The sequence below is a fragment of the Polistes dominula genome, unplaced genomic scaffold (assembly GCF_049000335.1).
Source record: "Polistes dominula isolate Pdom_NZ unplaced genomic scaffold, Pdom_raw_medaka contig_75, whole genome shotgun sequence".
Taxonomy (NCBI): Eukaryota; Metazoa; Arthropoda; class Insecta; order Hymenoptera; family Vespidae; genus Polistes; species Polistes dominula.
In genome coordinates, this window is record NW_028301003.1 from 41,420 (window position 1) to 53,969 (window position 12,550).

General features: G+C 32.3%; 3 protein-coding genes across 4 annotated transcripts; 1 reads left to right on the top strand and 2 right to left on the bottom strand.

The window, feature by feature from the left end:
* Positions 1 to 1,258: 1,258 nt before the first annotated feature.
* Positions 1,259 to 3,948, bottom strand: LOC107071414 (arrestin domain-containing protein 17). The gene is made up of 7 exons (XM_015330398.2): positions 3,365 to 3,948; positions 2,877 to 3,032; positions 2,574 to 2,785; positions 2,320 to 2,502; positions 2,039 to 2,250; positions 1,759 to 1,934; positions 1,259 to 1,658 (listed from the first exon to the last, which is right to left on the bottom strand). Exons 1-7 carry the CDS (start codon positions 3,477 to 3,479, stop codon positions 1,525 to 1,527), a joined length of 1,188 nt encoding a protein of 395 aa, XP_015185884.1. The 5' UTR covers positions 3,480 to 3,948; the 3' UTR covers positions 1,259 to 1,524.
* Syt4 (Synaptotagmin 4) lies at positions 2,589 to 9,057 on the top strand. The gene is made up of 7 exons (XM_015330397.2): positions 2,589 to 2,728; positions 3,969 to 4,198; positions 4,598 to 4,987; positions 5,065 to 5,444; positions 5,563 to 5,721; positions 5,848 to 6,165; positions 6,249 to 9,057. The coding sequence occupies exons 2-7, from the start codon at positions 4,147 to 4,149 to the stop codon at positions 6,366 to 6,368; spliced, it is 1,419 nt and encodes a 472-aa protein (XP_015185883.2). The 5' UTR covers positions 2,589 to 2,728; positions 3,969 to 4,146; the 3' UTR covers positions 6,369 to 9,057.
* On the bottom strand, positions 8,909 to 12,530 carry Dolk (Dolichol kinase). 2 transcript variants are annotated; one of them, XM_089173754.1, is made up of 8 exons: positions 12,133 to 12,530; positions 11,787 to 11,916; positions 11,654 to 11,695; positions 11,312 to 11,532; positions 11,032 to 11,220; positions 10,738 to 10,947; positions 10,342 to 10,669; positions 8,909 to 10,232 (listed from the first exon to the last, which is right to left on the bottom strand). In XM_089173754.1, exons 2-8 carry the CDS (start codon positions 11,821 to 11,823, stop codon positions 10,102 to 10,104), a joined length of 1,158 nt encoding a protein of 385 aa, XP_089029880.1. In that variant the 5' UTR covers positions 11,824 to 11,916; positions 12,133 to 12,530; the 3' UTR covers positions 8,909 to 10,101. The 2 variants fall into 2 exon arrangements, with proteins under 2 accessions (XP_089029880.1, XP_015185885.1); XM_015330399.2 differs by having other exon boundaries at positions 11,654 to 11,916; positions 12,133 to 12,523.
* Positions 12,531 to 12,550: the final 20 nt, after the last annotated feature.

Consider the following 12,550-nt stretch of genomic DNA (forward strand, 5'->3'; position numbering starts at 1 on the left):
TGACTTGTTCATTTCCAAATAGAAAAAGTCATATAAAAAGATATAACTGCTCGTCACTGGAAATAAGTCAAAAGAAATATTGGAATTTTGTATTGTTCAGTCGTCAAACGTCTTTTGGGACAAGTTCAAATTAGAATTTAATATTTAACTGCATTAGCGGCATAATCAATAACAAACCTTTTTGTTTTCTAATTGTATCACTTATAACCTCATTTTTTAAACGTTCACTACAATTGAATCATTTCAAATGAAGAAAATCAATGAAAATAACGTAATCATTTTGCAAGTACTTTATAATGACATTAAATTATAGCAAAGAACAATTTGTAATTGGAGAATTAATTTTAATTAAACGAGAATGTAGTTTAGGTAATAATAACATTTAAGTTAACAAAAGTTTGACCGTTGGTTAGACTGCTAATTGAGATATGACACAGATTGTGACATGAAAATTTGCCAATTGGAAATACATTGTAAGTCGGTGCAATTAGAAAAATCATCATTACTTTTTCATTTTGTCAACAAATCATTTTTTCTAATGAAATTTATATCAAAGTTTAGATTTAATTCTTGATTTGTATAGATTTGTAATAGAAAGTACTATCTATATAGGTATTGTTCAAATTGAATTTCCTTCGGGCTTTTTAGCTTTAAGATTGGTCATCCTGATATTTCTCATATATAAGGAGGAGGGGGCTGTAAGCGAAAAAGGCTACCAGTTCAAAGGGTTAGCTTAATGTTTATTAATTAAAAATTCGAATATTCATTCGATTGTGAATTCTAGTCAGTATATATTTTGCTAATGCGTCAATTGATTTTGGCGTGGCATGGCGTGACGTGACGTGACGTCACGTCGCCATTTTGTAACGTTACCGGAACGCCATTGATGCGCTATTCGAACGCCATTGATACGCCATTGATACGTGAACAGAAAAATCAAACAAAATGAATTAAATGATTAATGTTAGAACTTTTAAGATGGTAAAGGGAAGGTAAATCTTGTAAATAGAATATAAATTATTATACAATATAGATATTATTATACAATAATGAAATAGAAAAATTGCTAGTCTAGCATGCAGAGGTGTGTGTACATTTTCATCATGTATTTGTCATGTATTTGCCTAAGGATAATTTTTCTTTGCTTATAAGCTACAATAAATACTTTTCATAAAATTTGTAAATATATATTACGATTAAATGAAAAGTATTTCATGCATTTCGAGGTTGCAGTCATCAATTAGTAAGAAGATATATGTAAGCGTATAAAATTGCACACATTGTATTTTTCATATAAAACAATCAATATTTTCCAAGCTTTAAACTTATACGCTGGCAGTGAAGTTTACTTTGAATTAATTATCAAAATATTTGTGTGTTCATCCTGCATTCAAAATGATTTAAATGTAACTTATATGTATATAACAAATGTATTTCATTAGGAAGTCAAGCGTTTGCGAAATTGATAATTAACACTTGTTTCCAACAACATTTGGATTAAAGCATACTTCAGAAACAAATGTTTCATTGAATTGTAGGAAAGTGATAAAACGGATATTTGGGTGCGAAATGATTCGTAAGTCCAATAACGTGTTCCGATTCGCCTCGTTCTCGAAGATTTCTTGCACCATATGTTGATTCCTCGTACGATGGGGGTGCTACAAAATGACAATTATACAAACAATTATACAAACAAATTATACAATTTAAACATTTCATTGTTTAGCTAGGAAAAAGAACAAGAGATTTGGTCATTACGTAATTGTGGGTATAAATTTGAAGTAGGAGACGGGTGAAATTTGTCGAAAGTTTTGCTTGGCGAGTCGTCAGTAAACTTGACAGAACTCTCAGGAGGAGCACTTGGTGTCTGATAATTAACCAATGGTACTGTTCCCACGAAAACAAGAGTATCACTCTTTAAATTACGATGATACCTGTTGGTTGATTTCATAATATATAAGAATTGAATTTCAATTGAATATAATATATATATATGTATATAATGGTTGGAAGCAAGTGTGTAATTGAAATTACAGACCATCCTTCGACGCACGCTTCAACCTTCAGACGATATTCGAGATCGATGATGCTACAACTATTAAGATTCGAGGGAGGAAGGGCTGGAACATCCAAGTATTGTTCGTAATCTGCAGTAGCTCCGCCATCGAAAGGACCTTTACTAACTTCCGTTACAACTATCTCTTCGATTCTTGTATCCGTTTGTGGATTAGTTGCACGGAATGTCACGATCTGAGCTTTTTCAAATAGTGAGTTTCAGTTTTGGCAATATTTCCAAGATAAGATCATTTGTAATCATACCTTGCAAAGAATCAGAGCAATACGATTAACAGTAACGGTAGATAAATTTTCGACATTGACTTTGATTGGCATCGATTGACCGGGAACATATCCTCTGACCGGTAACGAATAACTTACGTTTAAAGGTGCACTGGCACAGCAAAGACAGCAGAAAGATTTACTCATTTCTTCCACAATTCGTTCCTAATAAGGAGAAATTGTTTTCAATGTTATTTCTTTCTATTAATTCAATTAATTTTGTTTTTACAGCTTACCGAACTTTTCGATTCCGTATTCAAATCGAAAGGTGATACAACCGTGAATGCCGCTTTAACATCCTGATCAAATTTCCATGGGCGATCTAAGGTAGCCTTGACCGTATATCGAACATGACCAAAGTCAGATTCGAAGCTGCTAGGTAAATTTGCAGGTAAGCTACAAGTAAACGGAAATTTGTGTTCGCCCGCTTGTATTTCGATTTCATTTCCTGAAAAAGAACAACATTCAACATTGCTATATTATGTTTAATACATTATTATATACATACAATTATTGTTAATCATATATCATAGTTATACCGGAAGCCGATCCAACAAGATAATATTTCGTCTGGAAATATTCTTCGTGTGCAGTGAAAGTTGCATTTTCATCGCAATACTTTCCTGTATCATCCAACGTTTGTTTATCCGTAGTCCAATAAGTATTTGCCTCTCCTTTTACCTTGACGCAAATGCCTATAAATAAAACGATGAAGTCATTCGAATGAGTCGATAAGAAGAAATCTAATTAACGGCAAAGCAATTAACAGAAGAACAATTTACGCGGGAAAATGAAATGAAAGATTGTGGATCTTGGTTGCAGGATTAGTGAGTGGGTGGGTGGGTGGTTGGTTGGTTGGTTGGTTGTGCGGTAAACTTAGGATCTATAATTAGAGCTAAAGAAACGGGACCACGTAACGGTATCATCATCATCATCATCATCATCAACTGTATACCAAAATACAATAAGGATAGTAACAATAACGATAAAGGGAAAGAAAAAGAGAAAAAAAAACAAAACAACTTACCGCGAATCTTTTTAACTCCGTCAATAACCAGTACGATATTTCCCGACACCGTTTGACCGGGATAATAAATTTTCCATGGATTGTCAAAAATGATGTCGAATTTTGTCAGACCCATTTTCTAGAAAAACAAATACAATTGTTATGTTTTATCCCAAGCGCACCATTCCAATGTATTTTTCTATATAAATAGTGATTTATCCAGAGCTACTACTCTGACATGCGTAAGACATACTGAGCTGAGCTGAGCTGAGCGACCTTAATTTCTATGCGCGTCGAGGAGGAGGAGGAGGAGACTCGTGTGGCGCCGTGTGGCGTCGCGTGGCGCCGTACGGCGCCGTTTATGTTCAACCTATATAAACTATTTTATCTTCTTTATCTTCTTTACCTTCTTTAGATGATAATGACAACCCTTACTTAAACCCTGACGTATACGAGTATGCTACAAATAATAACTATCCTTGACAAAAAATTATGCTGAAAGATGTTCGATTTGAAAAAAATGTCATTTTGTATTTGGTCGAAATCCTAGAAGATGTATCTATCCCTTTAATAGAAATAGAAAATAAGTTAGTCAGTTGTGGGTGTCTGTGTGTGACATTTACAGGGCTTTTTCTCGGGTTTTGACGCGCAAGCTCCGTATCGTCTTTATTGATCCGTGCGCGCGAGAGAGAGTGCTGTAGCACGCCGTAAATATTCGTCCTAGCGAGGGACCTATTCGTATTCGTCGTGGCGAGGATACGCGCGTTAAAAGGTGTACAAAAACGACGTGAGCGTGGCTTAAGATGGCCCGGGGAGACACGGAGGATGGACCCCTGATTCGGCCCGTTAATGCCGGTAAGTTATTATTATTGTAATATCAAAATGATAGTATCCAAATGATTAGCCCAACCCCTGACCTGTAGGGGTCTTTCCTTCCTTCCTTCCTTCCTTCCTGTTCCTGCTGATAGGCAGGGATGCTATTTAACAGTGTTTAACAGTGTTTTATTACTTTATTTTATGCAATATTATTCGTGTATTTTGAAATTGATTGAAGCAAAGTAATGAATGTGTAGGTGTACTTACAGTACCTATAGTCAAATGCTCGTGCGAAAATTCGATTATTCTCGAATGTCGAATGGTTGGGAGATAGATAGGTATGACGTATCTTTGATGGATTGATTTTGAATTTTTTATTGTTGTTATTAAGGATTATTTGCAACTGTTATTGACAAAGCTTATTTGGTTGAATTTCAGTATCGACGAAAACATTGGTCGTACTATGCACCGGCGGTGCCTTCCTGGTTTGCGCCGTCGCGATGACCTGGTGGCTCTGTCGACGACGACGTGAACATACCAAGTTGAATGCTGACAGATCGTTGGCTTTCAGACCTCCTCGTAGAAAGCCGACCGCAGTAAAGAGTCCTGGTAGTACGAGTCATTATTTGAAAAAGAGTCCGAGTCCTACCGGTCCTGCTAAAAATCCACCAGGTTCTACTGGACAACAGCAGCAGCAGCAGCAGCAGCAGCAGCAGCAGCAACAACAGCAGCAACAGCAGCAACAGCAACAACAAACCATTTCGGACTTGCCTACGCCGCAAATACCTACGAACAATATTAATTACGATGTATCGCATTGCGAAAAAGGTTAATATCTCAGTGAGATAAATATGATATTTTTGTTAGAAAGTATTGAAGATTTGATTTGTTAATTTGTTGTTAAGCTGGTACTACACCGGTTAAAACATCGAGTAGCGAGGTTACGCTCATCATCGAGGACGAATGCGACAAAGCTGAATTGGAAAATAACGAAAAAGTGAAATGCGAATCTAATTTGTGCATGTCAGATAAGAAGAACGGTCTTGGTATATTGGTATTTAAATTGAGATACAAGAGCGAACAAAATGCATTGGCAGTTACGGTCGTTAAGTGTAAGAAATTACCAGCTAGGGATCAGGGAAATACCAGCAGCGATCCTTACGTTAAATTACAGCTATTACCGGGCAAACGACATCATGTGAAAACAAGAGTCCTTCGTAATACGAGAAATCCTGTTTACAACGAGGATTTCACGTTCTTCGGAATCACGAAAAGTCAACTCGAGGTACCCCGATGAGAATAAATAAAAATTGACAAAATATGAAGACAATAATATAAGTTGGGGCTAAGATTAAAATATAATATACTCGTCGTATATATGTGTAATGTGTTATTACTTACAGGAAATCAGTCTACATTTCGTCGTTTTAAGTTTCGACAGATACTCGCGCGATGAAATTATCGGCGAATTAACGTGCGCACTTTCCTCGATACCAGGATTAAAAGATTCCGATAATCAAGAAATATCACTGCGCCGAAACATCTGTCCGAGGAGTTTGAAGGTCGGTGGCACCCTATGATCAAAGTTTACACCTCAGGTTATCAACTTTTTTAAATTCTTCTTTAAATATAGTAACATACATGTAAACAAACTAAATCGAATATACGTAGTGCAATATTTATTTTAGATACAATTCCAAGGGAGAGGGGAACTGTTGGTATCGTTTTGCTGGCAATCGGCAACAAATCAATTATCGGTGTTCGTCTTGAAGGCACGAAATCTCCCTAAAATGGATGTCACGGGTCTTGCCAGTCCTTACGTTAAAATTTATCTATTGTATCAATCGAAATGTATCGCTAAAAAGATGACCCACGTAAAAATGCATACGTTAAGTCCTATATTCAACGAGCCCTTCGTATTCGATATACCCAACAATATTCACAGTTTAAGCAACGTCAGTCTTGAAATAATTCTTTACGATTGGAATGCATTAACTAAAAATGAGGTAAGAACTTGACCACCACCTTTTTTTTTATTTCTTCATTTAATTTCACATTTAGCAGCCTTACACTTTTCACCATTTTACAGGTTATTGGCAGATTAAAATTCGGTGGTTCCAAATGCCAAGGATCCACGTTGAATCATTGGAACGAAATTTGTAGATCTCCTCGACGGCAGGTTGCCGAATGGCACAAGTTAAGGGAATAATCCCTTGACCTTATCTCCTATCCTACCCTTTTTCTTCGATTTCCTCGAAGGATCATTTTATGACATCTTAATGACATTAGAAATTCCTTCGAAGAAATTAAGAGACTACTTATGTATGCCGATATGCTTAAAACCATGCTGCTGCTCTGCACGATTATTATTTTAACATCATTTTAACAACAAGAGATTATTTTATCTTCGTTTTTTCCTAATGGAACCTAGAAAAACGCATGCGCCTTATTTTCCATTTCTTTTTTCATTGATCGTCAACGACAACAATTATATTATAATTCGATATTTTAGTCTTCTTTGCTAGCAGCTGCAATTGTAAACTTTAGAAAATTCCGAAAAAATAACATATCGCTCTGATTTTTGTCTCTCGACCGTTATATCGTTTCTCTAAAATATGTTAGAACGAATATACATATAATATATTATTATTTATAATGAATTAATCGAATGATTTAAACGAAGCATGATAAGAATATATAGAAGATAAGAAACACGAGAGAGATTCAGTTATGTTTCTGTATCAGAGGCGGAACTACACATACACACTCACTCACACTCACACTCACACTCACATACACACATACCCCGGGCGCAAAATATAATTTCGCAAAACCGAGTAAAAAAATAAACAACTTATATTAATATTGATTAAAATGAACAATTTATCTTCTGTTCGTTTTTTTTTTTTTTTTTTTTTTGTGTATATGTACTTTTAATCAATAATAATTTGAAGAAACGCGTTGCGGGGTCCTACGGTATTGCGGTTCCGTCCCTGTTCTGTATATGCGTAGAAAAAGAAGAAAGAAGAAAAGAAAGAAAAGAAAAAAAGAATAAAAAAAACAACTAAGCGCATGTTATTTTTATAGAATATACCTATAACGTAGTCATTTTTTGCCTCCGGATTTTCATTAGAATTCGTGCTAAAAGTGCAAACGTTGTAGCTAGATTTTCTATGTAAAACGAATCGAATTAACGAAAGAGTTGACCTATATCAATCAAATCTTGGATAAACAAGAGGTTTTTTATGCTCCCAATGGGGAGGAGCATCGTTTATATTTTATTTTAAGATGATGAACTAATTGTTTTATTAGTATTAGAATTTATTTAGAAATAAATACAAACTACAAGAAGGTGAAAAGATGAATGAAGGAAGGGACTCGTAAGCAAATTAAGAAATAATCGAGGAATGTTGGAAAAGAAGATCCTTTTAAAAACGCACCGCTTTTTGCAAGAAATACAATAAATAAATGAAAATTGCAAAATTCATGTATTCACCGGCGATGCTTTTATCCAAAAGAATCAGAAAACATCCGAAAAATGATGGAAAGAATTGTCAACCGATGTGTTGTGTCGTGTCGCGTCAGAGATAAAACGTTAACGCGAGTTAACCACCACTCTATTCGCAACGTCAGTCAATAATTGACAACGCATGAGATAATTAATTATTTATTTTCTTATTTCACCTTATCCCACCTACCACCACATATGGTCCTTCTTTCAAACAAGAAAGAAAGAAAGAAAGTACGAGGATAGAAATTTGACGACAAAAACTAATAGAAGAAATGTCAGGATATTTATTTAATAATTGCTATCCAAAAATATATGAATATAACGATAAAAGAAAAAGGACTATATATAATAAGTAGTTGGTAGATAGTTAAGACGCCTTTGACATTCACATCCGTCGTTCTTCTTAAACTTTTAATATTCACAAAATGATGTTTCAATTAGAGAGTATCTTACAATCAATTTTGTTCACTGGATAAACTCTGAGACATATTCCGTATATTGATTTTCATTTTTCATACTATTTCACAATAGCACGAAATATTATTTTACCTAATCAGTTAACTGTTAAGGCGGCCTTTTTTCAATAGTATCTACCTAAATGTGTGTCACCTAAATGAAACGATTATGTGACAAAAGACTAATTCAATAGCAGAAAATCTTTATTTTCTAACGTTTCAAAATTCAAATCATCATCTACAAAATGTAATTAAATGCGCGTCAAGCACGTGTCAGCAATATATATATTAACAATAAAGAACGTGCAGTTAAATAATAACAAATAGTTGAACAATTTTTATTGAGTTATATTTCAGATAAATTGATACAATTGATACAACTTTCGATGAATTCCTGCAAATCAAGAAATTGTATAAAATATGAAAAAACATTTTTTTAGCAAATGACTCTCATTGTTTTTTTGAAGAACAACGGATCCATTGTAACATATTGACACAATGTTTTCGAAGAATTGTTAAAAAAAAAAAAACATCGTTTAATTAATCGATTACGTCAAATATTTCATGCAATAAGAATATTATACCAAATGAAAATATATCTCTTTAATCTAGGATTGTATCGCAGGAAATAATTTTAAATGAGTCGTCCACAAAGAAACGATGATTTTTTTCTTCTTCTCGAAGAATAATATTACGATATATATGGAAGAAGACAACACACGACGCGTAACAATATGCTGTCCGTGAAAAAATTTCAAGGCTGTGTGGTCAATAAAAATAACATTCCAAAATATAGTCCTTTTATTATTATTTTCTTTTTTCGTGTCTCCAACACGAATACATACATTCGATAGTACATATTTATTATTTTTAAATAACAATACAAAACATTTCTATAGACAATTATCAACGAAACAAAACAAAACAAAACACACGTAAGAGTAAACGGTAACGGTTTAGAGGTGAAGATTTTCATTCTCCTTCCGTCGTTCGACGCGTCAACATCTACTACCACCACAAGGTAACAAGATATTAGGGTATTAAATTATTCAATCATTTTATTTCTAACAGCGGCGGAATATAACGATTAATTTAATTTTATACAAAGTGTTTTATTACCAAGGATTGTAGAAAAATTGATTTACTTTATAGATTACTCTTCCTTCATTTATTACATTTTATTGTTATATGTATTTTTTGTTATCATAAAATATCTTTTAATACGTGTCGTCTTGCCTTCGAAAATGATTTACAGGAAATATTGCTTCATATTCTTTGGTATGTTTTAACTTTCCAAAAGATAATTTATTTCAAAACTTTGGTTTTTTATTTTTTTTTTTATTTATGTTTAGTGAAATTCATCGATTTGACAATTAAACGACTCGTTTATCAATCATTATTTAACAATATATTACTTATTATCATATAATATTATAAAAGAAAATAAATGTTGTAAGTTTTATATAATTAGCTTAAGAAGAAAATATTCTTCGATAGATAACAGGTGTCATCATAGAAATTCATCGTAGATCAACAAAAATGCATCAAAGGGAATGTCAAAAATATATTACAACAAGTTAAATAAAATTGATATTAATGTATAAATATATATTTAACATATTATTAAATTAGGTCTTTCTGGAATCATTTAATTAGATAATAAACCTAAATGCTCTATAGAATAGTAATATTTCATCTTAATCTTCTCCACTTCTTCTTCTTCTTCTTCTTCTTCTTTTATAATACTCCTTAGTACTATAATTATCAAATAAATATGGCCATTATAAAATATGTTCTCTCAATTAATAAATGCCATTGTACGATAACTAATCGAATGTATTGTATTATAAAATGTAATTGATATCCTAATCAAATATTGAGTATAAATTTTTATATATATATATACATATATATATATATATATAAATTTGTATTATAAAATTGTTACTTTTTTGTAGGTAAAAAATAGACTGCGTTTAAACAATAAGAAAAATGTACATCAACAATGGTAGAGCCAAGTTATCAATTTGATCGGTTTTAGATTCGATAAAAGAAATTGCAACAACAGATGATATACTTCTTAATAACCACTGGACGTCGATATACCCTAATTAAAAAATGTAATATAATTATAATTATTTCAGAGACTGAAAAACAAAAAAAAAGATAAAAAGAGATAGGAATATATATTAAAAAAAAAAACAAAAAATACATACTCATAAAAATAAGAAGGGAAATCGTTGCAAGCTGACTAGTAATACAGCCAAGCGTTCCTTCCACAGATTTTTCTAAACCTGGCCATTTATGTTTTCCCCATTTACTACCAAAATAACTAGCAGCTGTATCGCCTATGCCTACGGTCAATAACCCACTAAGAAGAACAAATAGCGAAGCATTATTAGCTGGCATCCACAATGGAAATGAAAGACCAAAGAGTAAATACAATGGTGTCAGCGATAATAAATGATCTTTTTCGTCCACAAATATATTAAAACCTTGTTGTAGCATATTTCCTAAAGGTGATACTTTCAATATCCTTGTTAACTAAAATTTGGTTAAAAATATGGCTTTTATTTCACTTCGATAAATATTAAAATATCAAGCATCGTTACCTCCAACAGGATAAATATTCCTGCTATAACACCACTTCCAAGATATAATAATGTAGGATCATACAAAAGTCCAGGAACATAAACAAACACAGCTACAATGTGAAAATATTTTCTAGTAGATGACGTAGCTGGAACACCGGATAGCATTTGAAATATTATCATTAATACAGAACATAACAAACAAATTGTCCAATATATTATCAATGAAATCTGAAAATATAACATTGATGTTTAATATTAAATGTTCGAATCATAATTATATATAAATATATAAGTATATAGAAGAAAACTTACTCTGTGCGTTTTGTTAAGGATATAAAATAATATCCATGATAAAGGATTTTGATCGATAAGTACGTATAATAATGGTACAACGAGTAGAAAGAAGATACCTAGTACCATTGCATAAAAGTATCGAGGAAAACGTAGTATCAACAAGTTTTTACATAATATACAAATCGATAAAACATATAATATACCAATCTACAATATTAGAAAATAACAAAGATACGATTACTTTTGTTCTCGTATAATTAACGATGGAATAATCATGATATTTTAATTCAAATATTACCTGTAATATAACTGTTACAATATCATCATTATGGATTGGTGGTAAATGATATCTTAATGGTATATTGGTAGCAACTGACAATAGGAATAAAATGAATCCATGCGCAACGACCATTGCTTCACCGATTGTAAAACAACCGGGGCAATAAGACATTAATTGTAAGATGCCCCAGGTGCCTAAACTTCCAACGCTTAATCCCCATATTACACTCGTCAGCAATCCTGCACTTGTGTAATAATTTCAAAATATGTGAAATAATTAACATGAGATATTTCTCTATCTATCTATCTATCTATCTATCTATGGGATAAATATTAAAATAACATATTAATTACCCCATACCTTTGTTTGCCATAAAAAGATATAGCATAGATGTTACAATCGCTGGTAGAAAATAAATAACATGAAAATCTTTAATCGCACTTTTTCCTATACAAAGTCTATACAGCCGTATGTAAAGAGATAAACTACTAACAAGTAATCCAAAACCTGTTAATCCTATTACCAAACATATTTCTGAATAACTATTACTATCGTTTAATAACGTTAATGCTGCGCTCAATCCTATTAAACTTCCAAGCCATAATCCACAGCTTGCTTTGGATCTAAACAAAAATATCTTTTATTATACAAAATGAAATTCATAATAAGCAACCATAAGATATACCCATAGAGATTATTAACAAGTGAAACAATAATAGGCAAATTTTTACATAGATTTTTTTTTTTAAACAAATCTCATTCAAATTTATATTGAAATGGTTATGTATGGTTACATGAAAAATATAAATAAACAATCGCGTTAATACGTTCATACGTACCGATGAACTATGCCATTTATTTTCAAATTTTGTAATATTTTCTTTTCGATATTCTCATATGTATTAAATAATAACATTTTGATTTATTTTTAATTAATCAAACTTAACCTTCAAATCATAAATGACCACAAATTCTCGCGCACTTTCACTTTTCATATGGAAAAACTAAATGATCAGTCGAAAGGTCAAATCTTTTTGTTACGATATACGTTAGCCGTACCTACGTCATCTACGAGTATATAATGTTTAAAAGGCTCATGTATACACTTATCAAGTTTCTTCTAATGACATTCATATATGGGATAAACACATAGACAAGATTACATTTTTCTGTTGTCACACCTGTTACGACTGGCGGCGTGTCCGGCATTACAAGTAAACACATGTTCTTACTATGATGACATTTTCCTATTTAAAT

Coding starts and splice junctions, on each gene's coding strand:
- LOC107071414 (XM_015330398.2), bottom strand. CDS start 3,479: ATGGGTCTGACAAAATTCGACATCATTTTTGACAATCCATGGAAAATT. Junction 2,786..2,876: donor TCTTGTTGGATCGGCTTCCG/GTATAACTATGA, acceptor GTTCTTTTTCAG/GAAATGAAATCGAAATACAA. Junction 2,251..2,319: donor TTGCTCTGATTCTTTGCAAG/GTATGATTACAA, acceptor GAAAAAGCTCAG/ATCGTGACATTCCGTGCAAC.
- Syt4 (XM_015330397.2), top strand. CDS start 4,147: ATGGCCCGGGGAGACACGGAGGATGGACCCCTGATTCGGCCCGTTAAT. Junction 5,445..5,562: donor TCACGAAAAGTCAACTCGAG/GTACCCCGATGA, acceptor TATTACTTACAG/GAAATCAGTCTACATTTCGT. Junction 6,166..6,248: donor ATGCATTAACTAAAAATGAG/GTAAGAACTTGA, acceptor ACCATTTTACAG/GTTATTGGCAGATTAAAATT.
- Dolk (XM_015330399.2), bottom strand. CDS start 12,209: ATGTTATTATTTAATACATATGAGAATATCGAAAAGAAAATATTACAA. Junction 11,917..12,132: donor ATAAATGGCATAGTTCATCG/GTACGTATGAAC, acceptor ATTTTTGTTTAG/ATCCAAAGCAAGCTGTGGAT. Junction 10,670..10,737: donor GAATATTTATCCTGTTGGAG/GTAACGATGCTT, acceptor ACCAAATTTTAG/TTAACAAGGATATTGAAAGT.